Below are 23,288 nucleotides of genomic sequence, written 5' to 3' on the forward strand. Positions count from 1 at the left end.
GGCCCTGGTCTGATGGGATTAATGTCCTTATAAAAAGAGAACCTGCTGTCTTTTTCTACCTACCGCCTCCCCGTGCTCCTACAAGAAAGAGGTCATGTGAGCACACAGTGAGGTGGTGGCCCCTAAAAGCCAAGAGAAGAGGCCTCAGAATGAAACCAACCTTGCCAGCATCTTGATTTTAGACTTCCCAGCCTCCAAAACTGAGAGAAATAAATTTCTGTTGTTTAAGCCACCCAATTTGTGGTATTTTGTTATGGCAGCCTGAGCAGATTAAGATGCCTCTAATAGGGGAATTGTATAGGGGTCACAATCAAAACTCATTTTGAAGCCATGGGGTGATCATACTGCATTGAAAACTGAAATATGTCTATAAGTACTGAGACTAATTTTCTTGTGTAACTCCTGAAGTGTCTCTGAAACAAATCGCAAAAGAGGAACATCAAAATTCTGTTGCACAATTGTTGAAATTACTGTGTTTTACCTTAATAATGGCATTTAAGAAAAAAAGTCATTTGGCTATAAAAGGTCTCTGAACAGCCTAACCTACTAGAATATTAATGGCAATTTAATTACATAAATAAAGCAAAGAACAAGTTAACATATTTCACTTTTTGTATAGTTACTGTTTTGATACATAGGTAATGTATTTTGTTCATTCCTTCAACAAATATTGGATACTGACCATGAGTCAAGCATATACAAGGTGCGATAGATGCAAGTGCAAGAACAGATATTCTCTTTAAAGGAATTCATATCATGAATATATAATATTATAGAATTAGGAAGTCCAAAGGTTAAATGAAAATACACATTTCCCAGAAGAAAAACATGATTTAATAACGTGTTAACATGCAGTTATAATATTTTTCAAAGAAATGACTCTGGAAGTTTTGTAAAATATTTGTTTTATGGCCAGACAATATATGACTGAAAAAATAAATATCTTAGATATTTATCAAATCCAGCAATTTATAATTTTAACTATTGTATCCATCAATGTGATGAACAGTCCAAATTAGTTACCAAATCTTATTCTAAATTAACTTCTTCAAAAATGAAAACTTTTGAACTTCCAAAGGCCATGTGTTTCTTAAATTCTGTCATTTTCTCCACAATAATCAAAATATAAAACCTCAGAATTATTATACTACACAGAGAAACATTTTAATTGCAACAAATTATATTTCTTGGACTTTTCTATAAAAACTGTTCCAGGAATGAATAGGATCTTCTCATTTAGTTATTAGGATGGCTTAGATTTTTTCAGTAAGGTGATCTTTTTGTAGATGTTGTCATGGTTATAGTAGGTAACACTCATGAACAGGCAACCGACTGTTTGTGGGTCCATCTAGAAGAATCTGTGATATAAATTTAAAATAATTTATTATACAATATTGTATTCAGTTAGGTTTAATATTGAATACAACTGAACATGAATACTCATGAATACGCTTACTAGCAAGGAAATAAAATATATATAGAATCTGTATTTTTTTTTATATGGTAGTTGTTTTTTTGTTTGTTTTGTTTTTTATTTATTGATTGATTGATTGATTGCTATGTTGGGTCTTCGTTTCTGTGCTAGGGCTTTCTCTAGTTGCGGCAAGCGGGGGCCACTCTTCATCGTGGTGCGGGGGCCTCTCACTATCGTGGCCTCTCTTGTTGTGGAGCACAGGCTCCAGATGCGCAGGCTCAGTAGTTGTGGCTCACGGGCCCAGTTGCTCCACGGCATGTGGGATCTTCCCAGACCAGGGCCCGAACCCGTGTCCCCTGCATTAGCAGGCAGAGAATCTGCATATTTTTAAGTAACGTTTGGAAATGTTCCTAATCTTAAATGTGACATTTTCAGATAATTAAACCTTTCCTTGATTCCTGGGCAACTAAGTTTAAAAAGTCAGACATTTTATTGCTTCCATAACATTTAGCATTTGTGTGCAACACTTCCTAGAGAAAGTACTGAGTAAGGAGGGGAGAGGATGGGTTCATAAGATTGGCATTTACTTGGCCTTATTTCCATTGTTTCTCATTTTGTATGAAGGTAGTTGCATATCACCCCTTTCCTAAAATGGAATATGGTAGAATATAGATTCTATTCATAAACGTGTCATTTGTTGATGAAATAATTTTGCCATTTAATCCTAACTGCAAGTTAACATTTTTTTTTAATTATTTATTTTATTTATTTAATTTTGGCTGTGTTGGGTCTTCGTTGCTGTGCGCGAGCTTTTCTTCTCTAGTTGCGGTGAGCGGGGGCTACTCTTCATTGTGGTGTGTGGGCTTCTCATTGCGGTGGCTTCTCTCTTTTTTTTTTTTTTTAAATATTTTTATTTACTTATTTGGTTGCGCCTGGTCTTAGTTGTGGCAGGCAGGCTCCTTTGTTGCGGCTCGCGCGGTGGCTTCTCTTGTTGTGGAGCACAGGCTCTAGGTGCGTGGGCTTCAGTAGTTGTGGCGCACGGGCTTAGTTGCTCCGCAGCATGTGGGATCTTCCCAGACCAGGGCTCGAACCCGTGTCCCCTGCATTGGCAGGTGGATTCTTAACCACTGCACCACCAGGGAAGCCCCGCAAGTTAACATTTTTAATGGATACCAACCCATTTTCTAATAGATCCCATTTTATTGTGACAATATAAACATTATAATAATTTTTATTTATACATTTCATACATTTTAAAAAAATTAAACCTCTTGTTTAACAGTAACAAGAAAAATCATATTCGCTTAGTTCTCTGACTCACTGAGTCTAGCAGTTTATGATCCTGCTCTGCATGTTTTGTGCATTTTTCCTCTTGATTACATTTTTAGTATTAGGCCAAGGAAGCTATTTCATCAAGTTCTGCACATGTTGTTTGATAGATTCTTAAATTATGTATGATTAAAATAGCTTTAAGATTTAAAATGATTAAAAATTGGGAAAATGCCTGCTAACACACTATTTTTGTAAGTCCTTTGTCAGTCCTCCGTAGAGTGGAATTCAGGGCTAAATGAAAATATTACTGAAAATACTTGGACGACTTATTGGAATAGCTACATCTGTATAAAAAAGCTGGATTACTCAGCCATAAAAAGGAACAAAATTGGGTCATTTGCAGAGATGTGGATGGAGCTAGAGACTGTCATACAGAGTGAAGTTAAGTCAGAAAGAGAAAAACAAATATCATATATTAACGCATATATGTGGAATCTATAAAAATGGTATAGATGATCTTACTTGCAAAACAGAAATAGAGACACAGATGTACAGAACAAATGTATGGACACCAAGGGGGGAAAGGGGGGGTGGGATGAATTGGGAGATTGGGATTGACATATATACACTATTGATACTATGTATAAAATACATAACTAACAAAAACCTACTGTATAGCTCAGGGAACTCTGCTTAGTGCTCCATAGTGACCTAAATGGGAAGGAAATCCAAAAAAGAGGGGATATATATATATATACATATAGCTGATTCACTTTGCTGTACAGTAGAAACTAACACAACATTGTAAAGCAACGATACTCCAATAAAAATTATTTAAAAAACCCGCAAAGCTGGGCTTATTATTTCCTTGACAATGGTTTTCTCCAAAAATAATGATGAATTTTAGTTTTAAATTCACTCATCAGGACAAGCACTAAAACCTAAAAATCCATTAACCAGTGGTTCCACTGCAACCTTGTTCAATTCATGAATCGGATGTAATAAAAGAAATAGTGCCTTTTGCCCTAGGTAAAGAAGGTCTTTGAAAATAAAACAGTCAAATTCCAAAAAGGGAATAAGCCAGATTTGCCTGCTCGTTCCATTACGAGTATTTATAATTTCTTCTATTATGGCCAATAATAGGAGAATGAGAACAAGTGAAGAGAAATATTAATAATTGGTTAGTTTCAGTGTAGCAATTAATACTTTACATTGTAAATATGGTCTTTTATGAAATGTATATGCAAATGATGTGCAGGTATTACAATAAGGCTGACTTTTGGTGAAATCCCAATGAAGGCCACAGGCAGAAGACAGTGATTTTCAAACCCACGTCTCAGATCCAAACACCTAGGGCTCTAACCCCTGTCCACTTTGAACAGACAAGTTCCACTTTTTAAAAATCTGTTTCATATAAAAGGGTTGTGAATAAGATGTCTTTCTTAAACCTCTGAACTAACAAAAGAAAAGTTCTTTACCTGATCTAGTTTTAGTAACTTGGGTAAAATCATCCTCATCCTCATCACAGCTATCACAGTTAAATTGTTGGAGGACTGTTTCTGACTGGCTTTCAGCTTGATTTGCATCTTTCTGCTTATAGAAGCTTCGAAGTGCAACAAGACGGTGATGTATTGCTGCATGCATACTTCCTGTATCTTTGGCACTGGCCTGCAAGAGGAAAATTAAGTTGTTAAGAATATAAGTAACTTAATAATAGCCACACTTTACACATTTGTAACCTTTCACTATTAATAAGGAAGGAATTATATGACATAAATCTAGAATATAAATAATCCTAGAAACTAAAGGGTAAAGAGCCAATTCATCTTGAACCAAATTGAATCCTAGAGCAGATAATTTTATGAGGTCCCAATTTGTGCATTTTAAACTGAGAAAATGAAATTTTGTGATTTACATTTTCTATTTGAATTTGTTTAAGACCATCCTTCCTTCACTGTGTTACACTGTAGAAAATTTTAGGGTTAGGGGGAAAAAGACTTTCATTTCCTTTACATCACTTGCTTAGACATCTCTGCAAGCTTCATAGCTCTGTAGAAAAGCAGAGCTCATTCGAATAGTCTATGATGTTGTACCATAAACACATCAGAAGTCCTTGCTTTCAGTACTTTTCTATTTTTACAGTTGCTATTAATATAAAAAATGATGGTAACAATAACATTGGTATAACATTTGCTGTTATAATATCCTTTTATTTTTTCAATCCTTATAATAAAACTTTAGGTTGTTTATTCCATTTATGTTAGCAAAAGCACATAGTGCAGGTATTCAGTAAATACTTGTTTCCTCTTCCCGTTACAGATGAGAAAATTATGGCTCAGAAAGGCACAGCTTGTCTGCATTTAAACAGCGAGTTGACAGATTGGCTGGGACTTCGTTTTTGTCATCAAAGTCAGTGCTCTTTAAGGTAACATGTCAGTGGCCTACATTTTTGTATCTTTTCACAATTTCAAAGAAAATCTGGGAAAATTTTTCTCTTTGCTAATCCTTCAGAGAGCTACCAAATATTTCAAAACCAAGAACTGAGGGTTGAATCAACTACATGCCAACTTTTGGGGAGAAGGGTCTTAAAATATGGTTTTTCTTTTGTATGTTATTAAGTTGCCTTAATTATTTTTAGGGAAAAAAATACACATTAAGTAAAATGTTTTTGTTTCTCATATTATGTTAGATATTACATAGCAGGTGTTGAGTAAATATTTGTTGACTCTTGACCAATTTAATTTTTATATTAAGTACAAGGGTGTAATTTTTCTTCAGTAGGTTAATTAATAACAAATATTGAAAATATATGTAATTGAAATATAAATACAGTTCTGCTGCCTTGACATTTTACATTAAATTTTAAATATGCCTTTCACTAGTGTATATATATATATATATATAAAATATATATAGCCAAATTCATTCAGATATTTTCATTCAAGAAATTCAGAACAAGAAGTAAAAGCATAATAATGTATATTTTTTTGGACAACAAATTTGCAATGCTTAAAAAAAATTTCCAGGAAGTACCATAAGAAAATGCCGGTGAGAATGAAAATTGGCTCAGTCTTTCTGGAGATAAATGTGTCAAGACAAGTCAAAACCTTTTCCCAAGAGAATTAACATGTATGTACATAGAGAATTCCTTGCAGAATTTATAATAATGAACACAGTAAATTGCCTAAGTATTTAACAATACAGGATTAATGGAATAAATTATGGTACATAATAGAACAGAATTTATTTTCACCTATAAAAGAATTCTTGAAGAATGAACTACTATTTAATAACAGAAAACACTCATTTTCATTGATAAGTGAAAAGGTTACATATGTGTATTTCACAATCAAATGTTAGCTATTTAATCTTCTCAATCACTTTATAAAGTATATTATTATTGTCTTCCATTGGCAGATGAGTAAAATCAGGTTTAGGAGGGCTAAATAACTTGCCTGAAAGTCATGCAGTATGTACAGTATGGTACACATGTATATATGTACCCACACATACATGTAGATACTAAAATATAGTATAAGACCAAAATGTTAATAGTGACCATCTCTGGGAGTGGAATTTTGGGTGATTTTTATTGCATTTTGTTTGCTAATCTCCAAAAATTATCCTATAGTTTAAAAAGTCAGCATGAGCCAGATATTGAGCAGCAGAATCTAGTCATAGTTAAATCTAATCGAATCTAATCATAGTCTCAATCTCAGACAGGCTGCTTTACCCACTCAAAGACAGAGGCATCTGGCCTAGCAGAGTATCCAGTATTATCTCGCTAAATGGTAAACAGGGTTTAGACATCTTACGCTAAGATTTTAACACTCAACATCACTTATACCTAACAGTGCACTTACTGGTGGTTAATAAAACCTTTGGTTTTTCATCAGTGGGCTCTTGCCAACTTTTTTTTTTTCATTATTATATGGAAGCCAATTTACTTGTATTGTCAACTTCTACCTGAGTCGCTTAGATATTCAGTCTTCTCGAGTCTTCTGAGACTCGGCCTATGGGGGATATCCAGCCTTTTTTCTCGCCTGATTCATGTCAGCTCTCTTTTGCCTGGATCTTGTATTTGAGGTCAAGCATTCCTGCTGCCAGAACAGCTAAAGCTGTGCTCCCATCCTGTTACCTTGGAGACTGACTCATATCCAGAATTGGAATTTGCTATTGGACTGGTTGTTTTAACTTGCTAGCCATGTGTTTTTCCATTTCTCACTGGTTCCTTTCCAGTGATTTCAAAGCCTCAATTTCAGCACGCAGTGTAAGCATCAGGGTGTGGATTCTGCTGGCCTCCTAGGAGCCAATCCTGACAGTAGTCTCTCTGGAATTTAGTAAGATTGTTGACATAATTTTAATAGTAAAGAAAAATGTAGGGGTTTGACAGCATATACCAATACAAATGTCTTGGGACCAGTACCAATTGACTGCTTTAAATTGTTGCTAATCTCTAAATTTCATGCAAAATTTAGGTCTTATATTAGACTGTAAACAACCATAATAAATGGCTGATTTTTTGCCAATGGTATATGTTATTTTAATAAAATGAAAAAAACAAATAAGTGACTGCAGAGATCTATAAATATAGTAGGATAAACCTCTATCACTGAAATTCGTCACTTACCTGAATTAAAAACACTTTGATGTTATAGTCTTCTAAATCAGTAGCTGTTATTCGTAAATTTTTGTGGTTTGCTTTTTGAATCTCCATTTGAGCCCAGAGTTTACTATTGAGAATCAGCCTCAGGCTGCCTTGATTGTGCATAACTAAAATAGGAAGGTGAATTTATCAGACTTTAGAACAGTTGATTCCTTAGCCTTTCAGAGGAATTTGCCATTTTGGAAAGCAAATAAATCTGGTAGTTGTTTTTCAGACTCTGTTTTCACTACTAAATTGTAATTTAATGGACTAGATTATAATTTGGTTTCCAAATTGGGCTTTATTATGTTGGAGGACTTTTTTTTAGCTTAAATGCTAAAAATGCTATATTTTTTTACTATAATATTATAAAATGGTTAAATTTTAGAATTCCTTTGAGGACATAATGGTCTGAAGAATATTTACCCAAGAATTGTTTACAGTGGAGAAAACTGAAATGAAAACTTTAAGCATTCAAAAAATGGAATTAGTTAAATAAATGATGGTACAGCTATTGAGGATATTATGAACTCATTAAGAATACTAAAGAAAGATAATTATTAATGTAGAAAGGTGACCATGGTATACTATGCAAAAGAAAAAATCAGGTTACAAAGTAATATAAACACCATTTATCACAAATTTTTCAATGTATTGTATACGAAGTCCTTAAGAATATATTTTGTTGACAGAAACTAGCTACTACAGGAAGATAGGCCTATGAGTAATTTAATTTTTTTTCTTCTGGTCGATTCATATTTTCCGTCTTCTGTAATGGACATGTATTACCTGTATAATTAAAAGAAAAGTTGTTTTATGCATTATTTTGGCAAGTAGTGGAAGGAGTGAAATTAAACCAGAGTAGAAAACAGCTAATACCTGCCTTGGGAGTGATAGTCAGGTTATTTAGAAACCTGTTTGCTAGTGCTCCTACTCTCTTAGTCTGAATTCTATTCCTTACTCACTTCTTGAGCTTGATATCTGAAACTCACCAAATATCCATTTACCAGCTTCTACTTGTGGTCTCCTCCACAAGATTTGACCACCCGATATTGACCAGTAAACCCATCCACCCCTGCCCACATCTCTGCCTGTGCTTACTTTCAGTTTGGACCTGTGAACAATGCCCAGTGTGTCTTTCGGATGCCAGAAACCTCCTCAGGCTTTTCGTTTGGCTGACCAAATTCTGACCAACACTCTGCCTGCAGGATTCAATAACCACACACATTTATTTACTTGGAAATTGACCTTTCATCCCAACCCACACACTGTGTTTAGGATGCCAAGAATAAATTACAGGGCAAATATTCTCTTTTAGAAAAACTATTCCACTTCAAAAATAAATTCATCACATTCCTTTAAATAATAATGAGATTACTATTTAGGTGTGTGCTGGGCTCGGTCATAGGTGCTTTACGTGCATTATCTCACTGAATTCTCACACTCACTAAGTCATGGACTTCTATTATCTCCATGTTAAACTGATGCAACTGGGGCAGAAGGAGATTAAGTAGTTTGTCCAAGGTCACCAGTTAGTGATGGAGCCAGAACTAGAACCTGTATAGTCTGACATCAGAGCCTACTTTAAATAGGAAGCTCCTATAGTACATTAGAAATAATATTGTTTAATTTATTGACAGCAGTCTAATTTATTGACACATAACACATCTCCAGAAAATGATGTGTACTTATGTTGGAAAAATTTCCCTGAGAAATACTGACTCGCTTTACAAAATGATTCCTTACTTAGTCTTGACTGGAATGTTCCACAATCACTGCTTGCTGTGTCATTCAGTCTCAACGCTCCTCTGCCCCTTTCAATCCAGGACTGTGTTGTTTTGTTGAATATAAAAAGCTTGCAGTTGATCTAAAGGACAATTTTTTAAAATGTCAAAATATAGAAAATTTTTCAAAGTGATTTCTTTCCTATGCTATAACACTTTTATTTGTCTGATATTTTACCAGAATAACCTTTGTTAATGATTCCTAAACCAGCTTTAAAATTTTACTTAGCTTCTAAAACAATACAGTTTTTGAATAGTTCAAACATTAAAAAGCAAAAAGATGTACAAAGTGAAAAGTAACCCCACCAACACTAGTTCCCCATCTACCAGTTTTCACCACCTACAACAGGTAATCACTGTTGCTAATATTTTGTTTATCCTTCTAGAGATATTTGTATGTATATACATGCCAATATGTATATATTTTTCTCCTATTTTTTCTATAAATAGTAGAATACCATAAATACTTTCTGCATCTTTCTTTTTCACTTAACAGTATATCTATATATACCAACTTTTAGATTAAACAATGTTATTTGAATCATGTAATTTATCTGAAAGTTAAGGAATCATGGAATTATTTGTATGCTTTAAAAATTTTAACAAATACAGCATCCGAACTAGCATGTGATACCACAGAGTACCATACTATAATTTAATGCTTACCAGTGGTTCTCAAATACTACTATGTACAAGAATCACCTAGATGACTCGTTAAAAATATAGCATGTCAGGGCCTCACCCCTAGTGATTACTTCAGTGAATCTGGGATTAATCTGATCTGAGAGTTATCCTGTGAGACACACTTGTACAGTAAGTGTATCAGTAGATCAAAGGGGAAGAAAATAGGAATGAAGAGAGTTTGGGGTAAAGCAGATGGAGAAAGGCTAAGGGAAATCTGTGCTTTGTTGAAAATGATTAAGTTGTAGTAATTACATTTTGTATGCCTAGATTGACAGCTATACCACTCAACATTTGAATCCTACGTGTGATACTATATACCACATCTGTGAAATTCTTGATCCATGTGAAATTCAAAACTTATTTAAAAGAACCTTTAGGATAAACAACAAGGTCCTACTGCATACCACAGGGAGCTATACTCAATATTCTGAGATAAACCACAATAAAAAAGAATCTAAAAAAGAATGTATATATATGTATAACTGAGTCACTTTGCTGTACAGCAGAAATTAACACAACATTGTAAATCAGCTCTACTTCAATTTAAAAAAAGGAACTTTTAAAGGAAAACCAAAAACCTTTTTATTATCTTGAACTGAAATCAATTCATCTTATCTGCATTTTTAACTTTCAGTGTAAATAGAATTTTAAATCATATGATAACAACAAATTATAAAAGCTGACATGAAAAGTGTAAAACATAGGTTGTTTTAAGACAGGGTCCTTGGTTGTCTTCTTTCTAAGGGACTAACGGGCATGGTTGTAAAGACAGCAATCCATTTTCCTGCAAATTACACATACAAATGTAAGAATACGACAAAATATTGGTTTAATCCTTGGAAGCCTGTAACATTTTTATTTAAGCAGCTCAGTCTTTCTGAAAAGTATACTTCTGCCTTTATTTTTCAAGCTGTCTCTGCTAAGGATAGCTTATTCCACACATGGAGGTGCGGCCAGGAAGAGCAATACATGACGCACAGACCTTTAACACACTGTGTTCTGTCTCCTCCCCGGTTATGACATCAATTTTCTCCAGCAAACATTTTGGTGATGGTTTAGAAGAGAAAGCAGCAGCTGATTCAGTTAGGGGTATATTCTTAAGAGAGTCTGTTCCTGAGAGAAAATAGGGGGAAAGAACACATAAAATGCCCCATTTTCCCTACTGTGAAAGTTCTTTCTTGCCCCTGTTAACATGCATGTAGCCTTAGCTTTTTATAACAATGAGTGTTTCCAAAAAATCAAACTGCTTGAGTTGAGGCAGATCTCTTTAACGATCCCCCATATCATTAAGTCAAACAATTATTAAAGCTTATATATCATGTTTATATGCTTTAATCTTCACCAAACATTTTAAAACACTGGGCTATTGTTTTTGTATTTTATAGATATTAAACAAACGACATGGAAAAACAGGAAATACACCAGTTGAATCAGATGTTTTACAAATGAAATAATTCTTACTTGAGTTTGGAGAGTTGATAGGAAATTTTAGAGTGAATTTGAATGGTTTTTCCTTGATGTATGAATCATTTTCAAGGTGAGGCTGAGTGAGTTTTTGAGTACCCTAAGTGGGGGAAAAAGATGTATTACTTAACTTTATCCCCATATATTTGCAGTAAGCCAAGAGATACTTTTGTTCTTCTCAGGGTGGCAAACAAACCCAAAAGCTTTGTTTTCGTTTTGGGCTCCTTTTGTGCTGAACAGAGAATTCCTCCCCATTATTAGAAGACCTTGGTTCTGATGTCAGGAAACAATCTAGTTACCACCAGCCTACTTCAGGTGGCATCTAGTTCCAGGGGCAATGGGAAAGCTTTTCGAGACCCAAAAGGAGGTAGCAGCTGTTCCATGCTACCACCACACTAACCTGATGCCTAGAAGGAGGTGCAACTGCTGTCACTTTTTCAAGGTATTTCAGTATTCCCAACAATCCACTCTTTCTGTCCAGTTCATTTAAAAAATTAAAAAGTTATCCAAAGAACCCACTAGCTGTCTCAGATCATCACTACAGAAGGAATCCTAACTTTTCCTCTAAGACAATTTTTGCCAACAATCACTTTTTAAGGCTGCGTACCTGGGGATTCGCACATGTGTTGTAATCAATGCCTGTGTGAAAAAAGACCAAGTAATTTCCATGCCATTTATAACCTCCTGTACAGCCCCCTGCATAGCTCCCTGCAGAACAGGGAGAATTGGACAATACTTCAGAACTTAGGTTTATATCTTTTCCCTTACTAATTCAAGATTCTTTCACATTATTTAACTGGACATCAAGATAATCTGTTAAAATTGGTAGAGGTGGGTGTAACTAGTTCCATTTTAAGAAAACAGAAACTAAAGCACAGAAAGTTTAATGACTCACTCTAAAAGCACATGGTCAGCAAACAAATCAGGAGGGCATCCTGGCCCCCAAGTCACACAGCCACAGGATTACAGGATTAACTAGAGGACAAACACAGGTGATCTCTACAGCTCCTGCTATCCTAGCATGTTATCAGCTTAAGGAGACAGGAAGCTCAGGTTCCTTTGTAAGTCAAAGTTGAAGTGCCCATAGGAAATGCACACAGGTACCTACCTCCTCACACCAAATCTATAATTCCCACTGTAGTTCATTTGTATAGATATCTCTCTCTTTCCCCTTACTGGACTATAAACGTCTCTAGAGAACAGGGTCTTCTTTAGCTTTGCATAACCACTTACCCAAGTGGTTTTCAATCCTGGCTGTATATTCAAATCACCTGACACCTGGCCTCACCCACGGAGCTCCACGGAGATCCTGATCTAATTCGTTAGGGGAGATGACCAGGCATAAGAAGTCCTCTGAAGGCTCACCAGATGATTGTAATATGCCACCAAACTTGAGACCAATGCCAATGCTTTATATATCATAAGAATACAATCCATGTCTGTTAAATGAGTTGAATGTTAAAGTTGATCCCATGAGGTTTGAAGAGTATTTTATTTGTGTCTGTGACATCTTACAGAAGCTGTGACTAATCTAGAATAAATGTGCCTAAATATATTGCCTGGAAGTTGGTCCATTCTGGTTCAGATCCAAAGGTGTGGGTCAACAGCTCTAGGATTGCTGGAGCTGACCTTCATCTTGGGAGTGGCAGAAGGGTGCCTCAAAGCTGAGAAGCTGTGATACTTCTCTTGGAATTGGGGTTAAGCCTGAGGCAGGTGTAGAATAAGCTAGATCTTAAAAGTAACTGATTTGTGAAAGCCCTTAAAATCTTGGAATAAACAGGCCTCATGAGTTGGTGGTCCTTTTGTTATTCTGAGCCCTTGCACAGGTTTTAAAATCTGTACATCCTCCGTGGGATTCTTCACGTAACTAATAGACCTGAGACAAGCTAGCTTCCTTGTCTTGTCTCAGCCAAGATTCTGGTCTGGGTGAAAGTGGAAAGAGTATAAAGATGTGTTGGACCAGATAAAACCATGGGCACATTTGCTGCACAGCTTCCACTTGGCTGTATAATTCCCCACTGTAGATCATGCTCTGTTTTAGAAACATGCCCTATGGAGGACAGAGCAGCAACTGCCTCACGTAGGAGGATGCTCAGTATTAATTAAGGATGATGGTAATAATAATCAGGGGGTTCCACTTGGCAAGTACATTCTCCTAGGCAAGTAAAAGGCTATGATTTTCCTCTTACAGCTAGCAAAAAAAGTTATAATAATGCTTTTCAGTGTAAAAGCTTGAAGAGGAAAGTTGTGGTTAATGAGAAAAATTTGGCAAATGATTTTAAATGCATCTTGTTATAAAAAATGCTATTGAAAAACTGTATTAAAATATCATGACCAGTTGAGTTTATCTAACTATTGCAGACAGTTCTGGGATTTCCTTGGGTACCGCTGGTTTAATGCAAGTCAAAGAAGTATTTAATATTTCTTATCAGTAATAATGTTATAATTATACAATTCCCTTCCTCTGTGGTTCTTGACTATTATTTTAACAACTAGAACTTGCTTCCCAGGAGAACCTTTCCAGTTAAAGATAGGAAATGTGCCTTTGAACTCAGGAGTTAAAAAGTATGCTCCAATTTAACATTGTCTTAATTAATTTGCCTGCAGAAGTTTGAAGTGACAGCTCTGTATATAATAATAGAAACATTTGCCAAAATCTTACCAAAACTCTTTCTACCATGTTTTCTCCAAAAACGAAATCAGAACTGCAGCTTTTAAAAGAATACTTATCTTCATTTGGTTGACATCTAAGGAAAAGAAATAAGCATTTGCTATTTTAAATATAGTAGCAATGAATATAGCCATTTTAAACCTTAGCACATGAAATAGATTATTTAATAGATTTATGTAAAGCATAAAAACATCTGCTAACTTTTGTTTATCTGAAGTTAATGAGAAATGATGGAAAAATTGAGATAGGTACTTCCAGTGATGCTATTCAAAATATTTGACAGCTGTTACAGCACTGGCCAAGACCAGTCCAAACAGGCTGTGTGATCAACAGGGGAGCTGCCCAGCCCTTATCTTTTTGCTTTTCCAGCACTGACTCGTCTCCAGTCTCCAGTCTCCACTCTCCTCTTCCCCAACTGGCCAATGCTTTTAGCGATCCAAGGTCTCAGGGCAAAAGCAAAGCCAATCTATCTTCTCAGTTATACTTGAGTGTGCAGTGGTTTAATTTGGGTTTTCCCTCCCAGAAACTTTTTTTTAGTGTTTTAAGTGTTTTGCATAATGAGAAACTCAAAGACATGCAGCCCTCTATTTGTTGGCAGATGGACTCCAGGATCCCTATTGCATCCCCAGTGTGCACAGTAGGTAAGGGCTGAGGTACCTGCATGAGCCCTAATCGCGAGTCCAGAATGTCCACGGCTAGTTGTAATCTTCTCTCAGATCAAACATGCCCTCATCACTGGTGATGCTAGTAAATATTAACTTTCATTTTGCATATTTCTACTGCTTTCTTTGTTGTCTATCCAACCTATGTTAATAAATAGTAATGCCAGAAATAATTTAAAAGAGGGGAAAGAAAGAATGCCAAGGAAAGGCTAATCTATTAGCCAATAATTAATGCCTAAGTAAATAAAAATTTAGCTGTACCTATTTGAAACATACTTACCCAAGTCAACAAGACAATAGAGATGATCCAATATCAATATGATAATATTTAAATATTAGAGATGTTTTAAAAAGCATTTTAAATTTGTATATTTATAAAATCTCCTTTCAAACAGAAATCTTGGCAATTTATCTGTACAATGTCAGAAAAATTTTTCCCGGAAATGGTTATAATGATAAAAGAAAGCAAGAATGAAAGAACAACACCTGTTTCCCCATCATTAACTTACCCTACTGATGTAGAGCCTAAAAAATTCTGGTTAGTAGACAGCTGGACTGAAATTCTGGCACTTGGTAAATTTTCACTTAGCAAATAGGAGTTCTCCTCAGAAATCTGAAAGAAAAAAAGTCCGTCAAAAAGTTCATTTAAACTGCCTTACTAGATATATAAATGTGTTGAAAACTTACTTCATTCAAGTACTACCCTAAACATTTTATATACATTATTTCATATGCTCCTCAGAACAACTCTATACACTTTGTACTTCTATTAAACACATTTTACAGGTAAGTAAACTGACCTAACAAGCTTAAATAATGGGGGCAGGCCTGGGCAACAAGGAAAGGGGACTGACATTCGAGCCTGGGTCTGCCTGACACCAGAGACTGAGCACGAACATTCAGAAATCCCACCTCCTTTTGTTACTTTTACCCCTTTAGCCAAGTGGAGTTAATTCTCATTTCTAGATTAGTAAATATCTTTCAGGACTATTTAATCCCTGGAAACACCCTAAGAGCTTCACCATCATGGCCACCCAGGGTGAGAGAAAAGTCCATCTCTTCCTCTAGAAACTTCCGACCGGTAACTACATCAGTTAGTTACTCCATCTGATGTGTATATACATATGCACCTTACCTGCATTAATGTATAAATGAAGGAGTGAGCAGTTTTAGAACTGGAAGGAACCCTATCAGTTATCTAATCTAGTGTCCTCAGTGTTTTGTGGACACATCCCTTCCTCCACCAGGGATTTTCAGAGACGTTGCAGGGACTTCCTATCTTTAAAGGTAAATGGGGTCTGTTTCTACTTTAATTTTATATCAATCAATAAAAATAATTTTGAGTATTTTTCCCTTTGTAACAGAATTTGAGAGCTGAGAAATATGTGTCAAGAGAGTATGTGCCGTTGGTTAGCAAAGATCAAAGTACATGCTTATGACTCAGTCACTCAGATGATTTATCTCAGCCAAAATGGTAGTTTTTAACTCTATGTTGGTTGAGATAGTTGTTATTAGGCATATATTATTTGAATTATATTCAATAAGTGACCAAAATTAATGACAGGATGAATGAAAATTGCTCTAATTTTGATATACAAGTTAATAAAGATCATAAAAATAAGTGTTCTATAAAATCCACCTACAGATAATTCTTACTAGATCTATAAATTATATCATTTTATCAGAATTCTGACATAGCATCTTATTTTTTTAATTTTTTAATTTAATTTTATTTTTTTATACAGCAGGTTCTTATTAATTGTCCATTTGACATAGCATCTTATATATAGTTTGATCTTTAGATCTTCAAAAATCATCATTCAATGGAGAAAATTCAATGATGGGCATATCCAATTAGGCTTTTCACTTATTAGGAATAAGTTCTATTTATGCCCTTAATAAGTTATTCAAGAAGAAATGCTTATAAACAATAGCCTGAAAATTTATCTTATGCTTTATTTTTATTTTGTTACAAATTTTATTTTAAATACATGCAATGCAGGATTTCAAAAAATCATGGCAAAAATAAATATTGATCAACTTTTGATATAAGGTGCAATAAAAATTTTAATCTATAATTTATAGAACATGCCATTCCAAAATCAAAAGCAATGTAATAACATTTTAGAAATTAGTCAACACATCATACTTTTTCTTACATACTTTAAAACAAATTAAACAACAATGCATCACTCCTTAAATAGGTAAAGAATTTATGTAATATGGTGATGACTATATTTAAGTGAAAATGTTTAATAAAATACTGATTTGAAATTTAAAATATGTTATACCTAAAAGTCACATCATATATCATGCATATGCAAATGATGAAATGATTTTTAAAATTCATAATGGGTCTCATGAAATCATGTCTTAACAAAGAAAAAGATTTCGAAATATAAAAATGATGGCAAATGCTGACCAAGTTCAACTCCCTCACTTCACTGATAAAAAAGAGAAGGTTGGGTGCTTTGTCTAAGAATGCAGACACAGTTAGATAGCAGTAAAGGTAGGATTAGTACCAATCAGATTATTTTCACTGAATTGATTAAATGATTGGTATTTTAACACTTCCATGTGTCACTGTCCTCATGTTCAGTCTGGGAAAAAAAACAAAACCAGGTGATCAACCCTCAGTAGTTTAGCTGGAAACAAATGACTGATGGAATAACTCTCAAATTCCACCCTATTGATCCTGTGTTCCCTTCCTCTCAAGTGTCTGCTTCTGGAAGACACAGATAGAACTAGAGCAACAGAATATCCCCAAGCCCATATCTGCATGGCCTGAGTAAAATGAATATCTCCTTAGAAAGGCCCACAGCAAGTGATTCAGTTGGAAGAGAGAATTTGTTTCTGTCTCCAGAGGCTTCCCAAGCCCTCCCAATTCCACTGTGGAGGTAGTTCGTTACTCCTGTTTCCATGAAGATGGGTCTGGAATGGAAGCCATGCTAGCATGTCCACCAGTTGAAGATACAAAATAAATCCCTTTCCTTTTTTTGACATCTGACTCCTGGCCCCTGCCACCGCATTGCTCCCCTATTCTCACATGGGATCAATGCACCAGAACAAGACCCCAAGGGTCCCCACTGCACAGGACTCAGCTTTACAGCTTAGGAGATACCACAAGACTTGTTCCCGGGAGCAACCCTCTAGTTTAAGAGGACAAGTTTAATAAGGTTACTGAGGGCTTTTGGCTATCTTGTCCAGCTGCTTTTCCAGCCCGGTAGCTGCTTCAGCAACAGAACAAAGGTCAGGCAGCCCCTAATTCCGGATACGGGGGCCCACAACAATCTACCAAAAGAAGGATGGGGAATTGAGGTCAGTCCTACCATAGGAGGTTTTCTTACCTTATTTTTGTTTTTTTCTCTACTCTTGCAGGATTCCAACACATCGTGTCCAAATGATTTTCTTACTTTTATACACTTTTGAGTTTGAGGTGGCTGCAAGATAGCAGGTCTTAGAACATGTTCAGAATGTTTCACAGGACCTTAAAAGAACAGAATTAAAGGGTCAATATATCTTTGGTGAAATACTTTTCCTCTCTATTTTTTGCTAATTTAATGCTAATTTTCTAAAGTCATGATTAAACGAGGGTTAATGTTAACTAATCAAAGTCAAAATAGCCAGTGAGCTGCCTAGTACTTTCTTCCTGCCTACCTTTTACCCAGTAACTATTCATTTTGATCATGGGACTTAGCTTACCAAATGCTTTCCTTCATGTTTTGTCACTCAACCACCATACCACCATACACACACAGAGAGATTAAGATATGGATGGTAAAACAAAATTTATGAGGTTCTTGTAATAAAGAGAAGCTACATACCTTGTTCTGCACTGTTCATATCAACATTCCTTTGCACAAAAGTTGATGTCATAAAAACATTGTTTTTCTTCACTGTAAAAAACATGTTTACAAAAATTTTTAAACCTATTGTCAGTTTCTACTGTTTTAACGGTCTTGCACCGAACTCACCAGTAGATGTCGCTGTTGGCACTAACAGAGTAGTAGGCAGCGCTCACGAGAGCACTGATTCTGCTAAAAACGTGTGATGGCAAGATGAGTTTCGCTACAATCTTTTTACTCTCAGAAAAATAAGTGAAAATTAGGTCACAAGTGAAATAGACAGTTTTCTTTAGAATCATGAAATTGAGTACTGAGAGAAATTCTACAGATTATAAAATCTGAATTGGTAGTGAACCATCTGTGTGCATTAATATATATTTCTTATAGAATGTTATAAAACTGTTAGCAAATTCTGCCCCTTCCCCACTCTTTAATGATACCCGAAGAGAGAAGTAAAGATGACCATCATTCTAGGCCATTTTTCTATGAAGTGAATTGATGGGGTAAGACTGTGGTCTTGGCTGCAAGAATAGAATTATAGGCATACCAAAGAGGTATTGCTGATTAGGATCCAGACCACTGCAATAAAATGAGTATCACAATAAAGTGAGTCACACAAATTCTTTGGTTTCCCAGTGCATATAAAAGTTACGTTTACACTATACTGTAGTCTGTTAAATGTGCAATAGCAATATATGTATCTTCATTTAAAAATACTTTATTGCTAAAAAAATGCTAACCATCATGTGAGCCTTCAGAGAGTCATAATCTTTTGGCTGGTGGAGGGTCTTGCCTCAGTGTCGATGGCTGCTGACTGATCAGGCTGGTGGTTGCTGAAGGCTGGGGTGACCGTGGCAATGTCTTAACATAGACAACAATGAAGTTTGCAGCACCAGTTGACCTTTCCTTTCACGAATGATTTCTCTGTAGCATACAGTGCTGTTTGATAACATTTTACTCAGAGAACTTCTTTCAAAATTGGAGTCAGTCCCCTCAAACCCCCAACTAAGTTTATTCTAAATCCTTTGTTGTCATTTCAACAATCTTTGCAGCATCTTCACCCGGACTAGATGAGCAGGGAACCACTTTCTTTGCTCATCCATGAGAAGCAACTCCTCATCTGTTCAAGTTTTATCATCAGATTGCAGCAATTCAGCCACATCTTCAGGCTCCACGTCTAATTCTAGTTCTCTTGCTATTTCCACCACATCTGAACTTATTTCCTCCACTGAAGTCTGGAACCCCTCAAAGTCATCCATGAGGGTTGGAATCAACTTCTTCCAAACTCCTGTGAATGTTGGTATTTTGACCCCTTCCCATGAATTACAAATGTTCTTAATGGCAGCTAGAATGGTGAATCCTTTCCAGAAGGTTTTCAAATGCCTTTGTCCAGATCCATCAGAGGAATCACTATCTATGGCAGCTATAGCCTTACAAAATGTACTTCTTAAATAATAAGACTTGAATGTCAAAATGACTCCTTGATCCCTGGGGTGAAAAGTGGATATTGTGTTAGCAGGCATGGAATGACATTAATCTTGTTTTACATCTCCGTCAGAGCTCTTGAGTGACCAGATATATTGTCACTGAACAGTAATATTTTGAAAGGAATCTTTTTCTGAGCAGTAGGTCACAACAGTGGGCTTAAAATATTCAGCAAACCATGTTGTAAACAGATGTGCCATCATCCAGGCTTTGTTGTTCCATTTATAGAACACAGGCAGAGTAGATTTATCATAATTCTTAAGGTCCCTAAATTTTCAGAATGCTAAATAAGCACTGACTTCTATTTAAAGTCTCCAGCTGCATTAGCCCCTAACAAGAGAGTCAGCCTGTCCTTTGAAACTTTGAGGCCAGGCATTGACTTCTCCTCTCTAGCTATGAAAAGTCCTAGATGGCATCTTCTTCCAGTATAAGGCTGTTTCGTCTACACTGAAAATCTGTTGTTTAGTGTAACCACCTTCATTAATGATATGAGCTAGATCTTCTGGATAACTTGCTGCGGCTTCTACATCAGCACTTGCTGCTTCACCTTGCACATTTATGTTATGAAGATGGCTTCTTTCCTTCAACCTCATGAACCAACATCTGCTAGCTTCAGACTTTTCTTTTGCAGCTTCCTCAACTCTCTCAGCCTTTACAGAACTGAAAAGAGTCAGGGCCTTGTTCTTGATTAAGCTTTGGCTTGAAAGAATATTGTGGCTGGTTTGATCTTCTCTCCAGACCACTAGAACTTTCTCCGTATCAGCAATAAGTCTGTTTCACTTTCTTATCATTCATGTGTTCACTGGAGTAGCACTTTCAATTTCCTTCAGGAACTTTTCCTTCACAGTCACATATTTGCTAACCGTTTGGTGCAAGAGGCCTAGTTTTTGGCCTATCTTGGCTTTAGACATGCCTTTCTCACTAAACTTAATCATTTCTAACTTTTGATTTAAAGTGAGAGACATGTGACTCTTCCTTTCACTCAAACACTTAGAGGCCACTATAAGGTTATTAACTGGCCTAATTTCAATATTGCTGTATCTCAGGGAATAGGGAGGCCTGAGAAGAGGGAGAGGGATGGGGGAGCGGGCTGGTTGGTGGAGCAGTCAACATACACATTTATTAAGTTGGCCATCATAACTTATATGGTCATGGTTTAAGTGCCCCCCCAAAATTACTGTTACAATAGTAACACCTAAGATCACTGATCACAGATCACCATAACAGGTATAATAATAATGAAAATGTTTGAAATATTGCGAGAATTACCAAAATATGACACACAGACACAAGGCAAGCAAATGCTGTTGGAAAAGTGGCACCCATAGACTTCCTTGAGGTATGGTTGCCACAAACTTTCAATTTGTAAAAAATGCAATATCTGTGAAGCTCAATAAAACGAGGTATGTCTGTACTACACATCTCAAAGAGATCACCTCTTGGTTGCAAATTGCAGAAATAGCAACCTTTGAGCATTGGATTAAAGGAGATGAGAAAAGAATAAGGATTGCTTCTTCGAAGTATTATAAATGTTGGGGTAGAATAGCTTCTCTAATTCAAAGTTCAATTACATGGTTTTTATGATCTTTATTATTGAAAAGTAACACTGAATGGGCCATTTAAAATTGTACTATTTGTCTCCATTCCAACAGCGCCAAGATTCTGCATAACGTAAAATGGGATGTGCTTGGTAATATCAGTGGTTTTTTAATTCATTCTTTTTGTATGTGTGTCTGATTTTTAGAAAATGAATTGAAGCAGTTATCCAGATAATTTAAAGCCATCCCTTTACTTTACGCACAAATACAATAAAACAAATCCTCTGGGATTAAGACCCCTATTCCTCTTAATGTCTGTAACTTGTCAGGCAGATATAGATGGGGCTTATTGAACTAGAACCTATCTCTTCTGTATGTGAAAGGTGTCTGACCATATTGTTGCTCAGTCATGCTTGGAATTATTAATAAGAATATAAATTCATTAGTTTGAAAACTCTGTGGTTCCTGGGTAGAATCCACTAAAAGGAAGTGAATAGCTTGTATTTTCTGTTTCTTGTGGTAAGCTTAACTCGGAAAAGGCAGTTGGTTGTTCAGTAGATACAAAAATATACAAGAATACAAATCATAATCTTGATGTAGAGCATGTTTCAACCATTTCAGATATTTTATTATGATAAAATAGTTTTACTTAGCAAAGTATTACAAATTTCAAATAAAAAGAAGTAATGTTTTAATTAGTGAAAAATTCAAAAGGAATCATATTCTAAACTTTAGAATATAAATTTAAAGCATAAACTTTGAGAATCTACACATAGTTATATATTTTGAGTACTACATATATTATAAACCGTACAGATGGACAATAATAAGGAAAATAAAGCAAGTTACTATATTTTATAGGGCTACCTTACATAAAATAATGCTATCATAAACATGAAATCCTAAAAAACGTAATCAAGCTTAAACTTTCTACCAAAAATAAACAGATAGACTGTCTAGATTTGTGGGGCTGGAATTCAGAAGGTATTCTTCCATGCATACTTTGCTAAGGCCCCTATTTTATTTGCCACTAAAATGTCAGAGTTTTATAGTAGCCGAAAAAGAAAGCTCATCATGAATAAGAATGAATTTTGAGAAGTCAGAGTGTCAGGCTTGAGGTTCTAAGAAGTTCTTTATTACCTGGCCCAGAAGGGGGGAAGGTCGGGAGATCCGTGAAGGATGACGATCTTAGTCGCTTCTGGGACAAGGTTGATGCTAAAAGCAGATTGCAAACTGGAATCAATAAGGAAGTGGGTTTTGTTTTTCTTTTGATTTGGATTTTTGCTGTTTTGGAAAATTTTCTTTATCACCAGATTAGAAAAATCTTTGTATTTTTATCGATTAAAAATAAAGAGTGCCTCTGGTGAGAATTATATCAATTCAGTAAATATTTACATGGTCATTGTGTGTAAGACACCCTATCAGGCATGAAGACGACCTCAAGGAACTCTCAGTGGAGGAGACAGACATATACATAAATAGCTGTATGACGCAGCAGAGGGCAGTGTGATCTATCATAAAAGGAGTCACCAGAGTGCTTTGAGTGTAGGAGAGAGGCAAACTAAGTTAATGGTTTATTCAAAACACAGCATATGGTAAAGTTCTTAGAATAAAGTGTTTTTTTAAAAGCAGACATCTGTTTATTTAAGTAGATGTTTACTTAGGAGGAAATAGCGGTTTCCCCTAATTGTAAAGCTAATACATGCTTAATGCAGAAACTTTGTGAACACAGCAAAATACAAAGGTCGGAGTGGGGGGGTGGAGCGGGGGGGGGGCGGGGGGGTGGACAGGGGAACCAAATCACTTGTAATCCCATTACCCTAA

General features: G+C 35.7%; 1 protein-coding gene across 6 annotated transcripts in view; it reads right to left on the reverse strand.

The window, feature by feature from the left end:
- Positions 1–339: 339 nt before the first annotated feature.
- Positions 340–23,288, reverse strand: part of RANBP3L (RAN binding protein 3 like) — a 47,331-nt gene continuing 24,382 nt past the window's right edge. For 2 of the 6 annotated variants that reach the window (XM_061187715.1, XM_061187713.1), the window contains exons 5-15: positions 20,399–20,401; positions 18,421–18,492; positions 17,944–18,083; positions 15,106–15,209; positions 13,926–14,010; positions 11,261–11,363; positions 10,782–10,912; positions 9,078–9,198; positions 7,317–7,459; positions 4,165–4,354; positions 1,315–1,358 (exon numbers count right to left, since the gene is read on the reverse strand). In XM_061187715.1, coding sequence (XP_061043698.1) covers positions 1,315–1,358; positions 4,165–4,354; positions 7,317–7,459; positions 9,078–9,198; positions 10,782–10,912; positions 11,261–11,363; positions 13,926–14,010; positions 15,106–15,209; positions 17,944–18,083; positions 18,421–18,492; positions 20,399–20,401 — 1,136 coding nt within the window. Of the gene's footprint in view, positions 414–1,314; positions 1,359–4,164; positions 4,355–7,316; positions 7,460–9,077; positions 9,199–10,781; positions 10,913–11,260; positions 11,364–13,925; positions 14,011–15,105; positions 15,210–17,943; positions 18,084–18,420; positions 18,493–20,398; positions 20,402–22,604; positions 22,680–23,288 lie in introns of those variants that run through there. The other 4 variants (XM_061187710.1, XM_061187711.1, XM_061187712.1 and 1 more) reach the window with 3 other exon arrangements.

The sequence above is a fragment of the Eubalaena glacialis genome, chromosome 4 (assembly GCF_028564815.1).
Source record: "Eubalaena glacialis isolate mEubGla1 chromosome 4, mEubGla1.1.hap2.+ XY, whole genome shotgun sequence".
Classification (NCBI taxonomy): Eukaryota; Metazoa; Chordata; class Mammalia; order Artiodactyla; family Balaenidae; genus Eubalaena; species Eubalaena glacialis.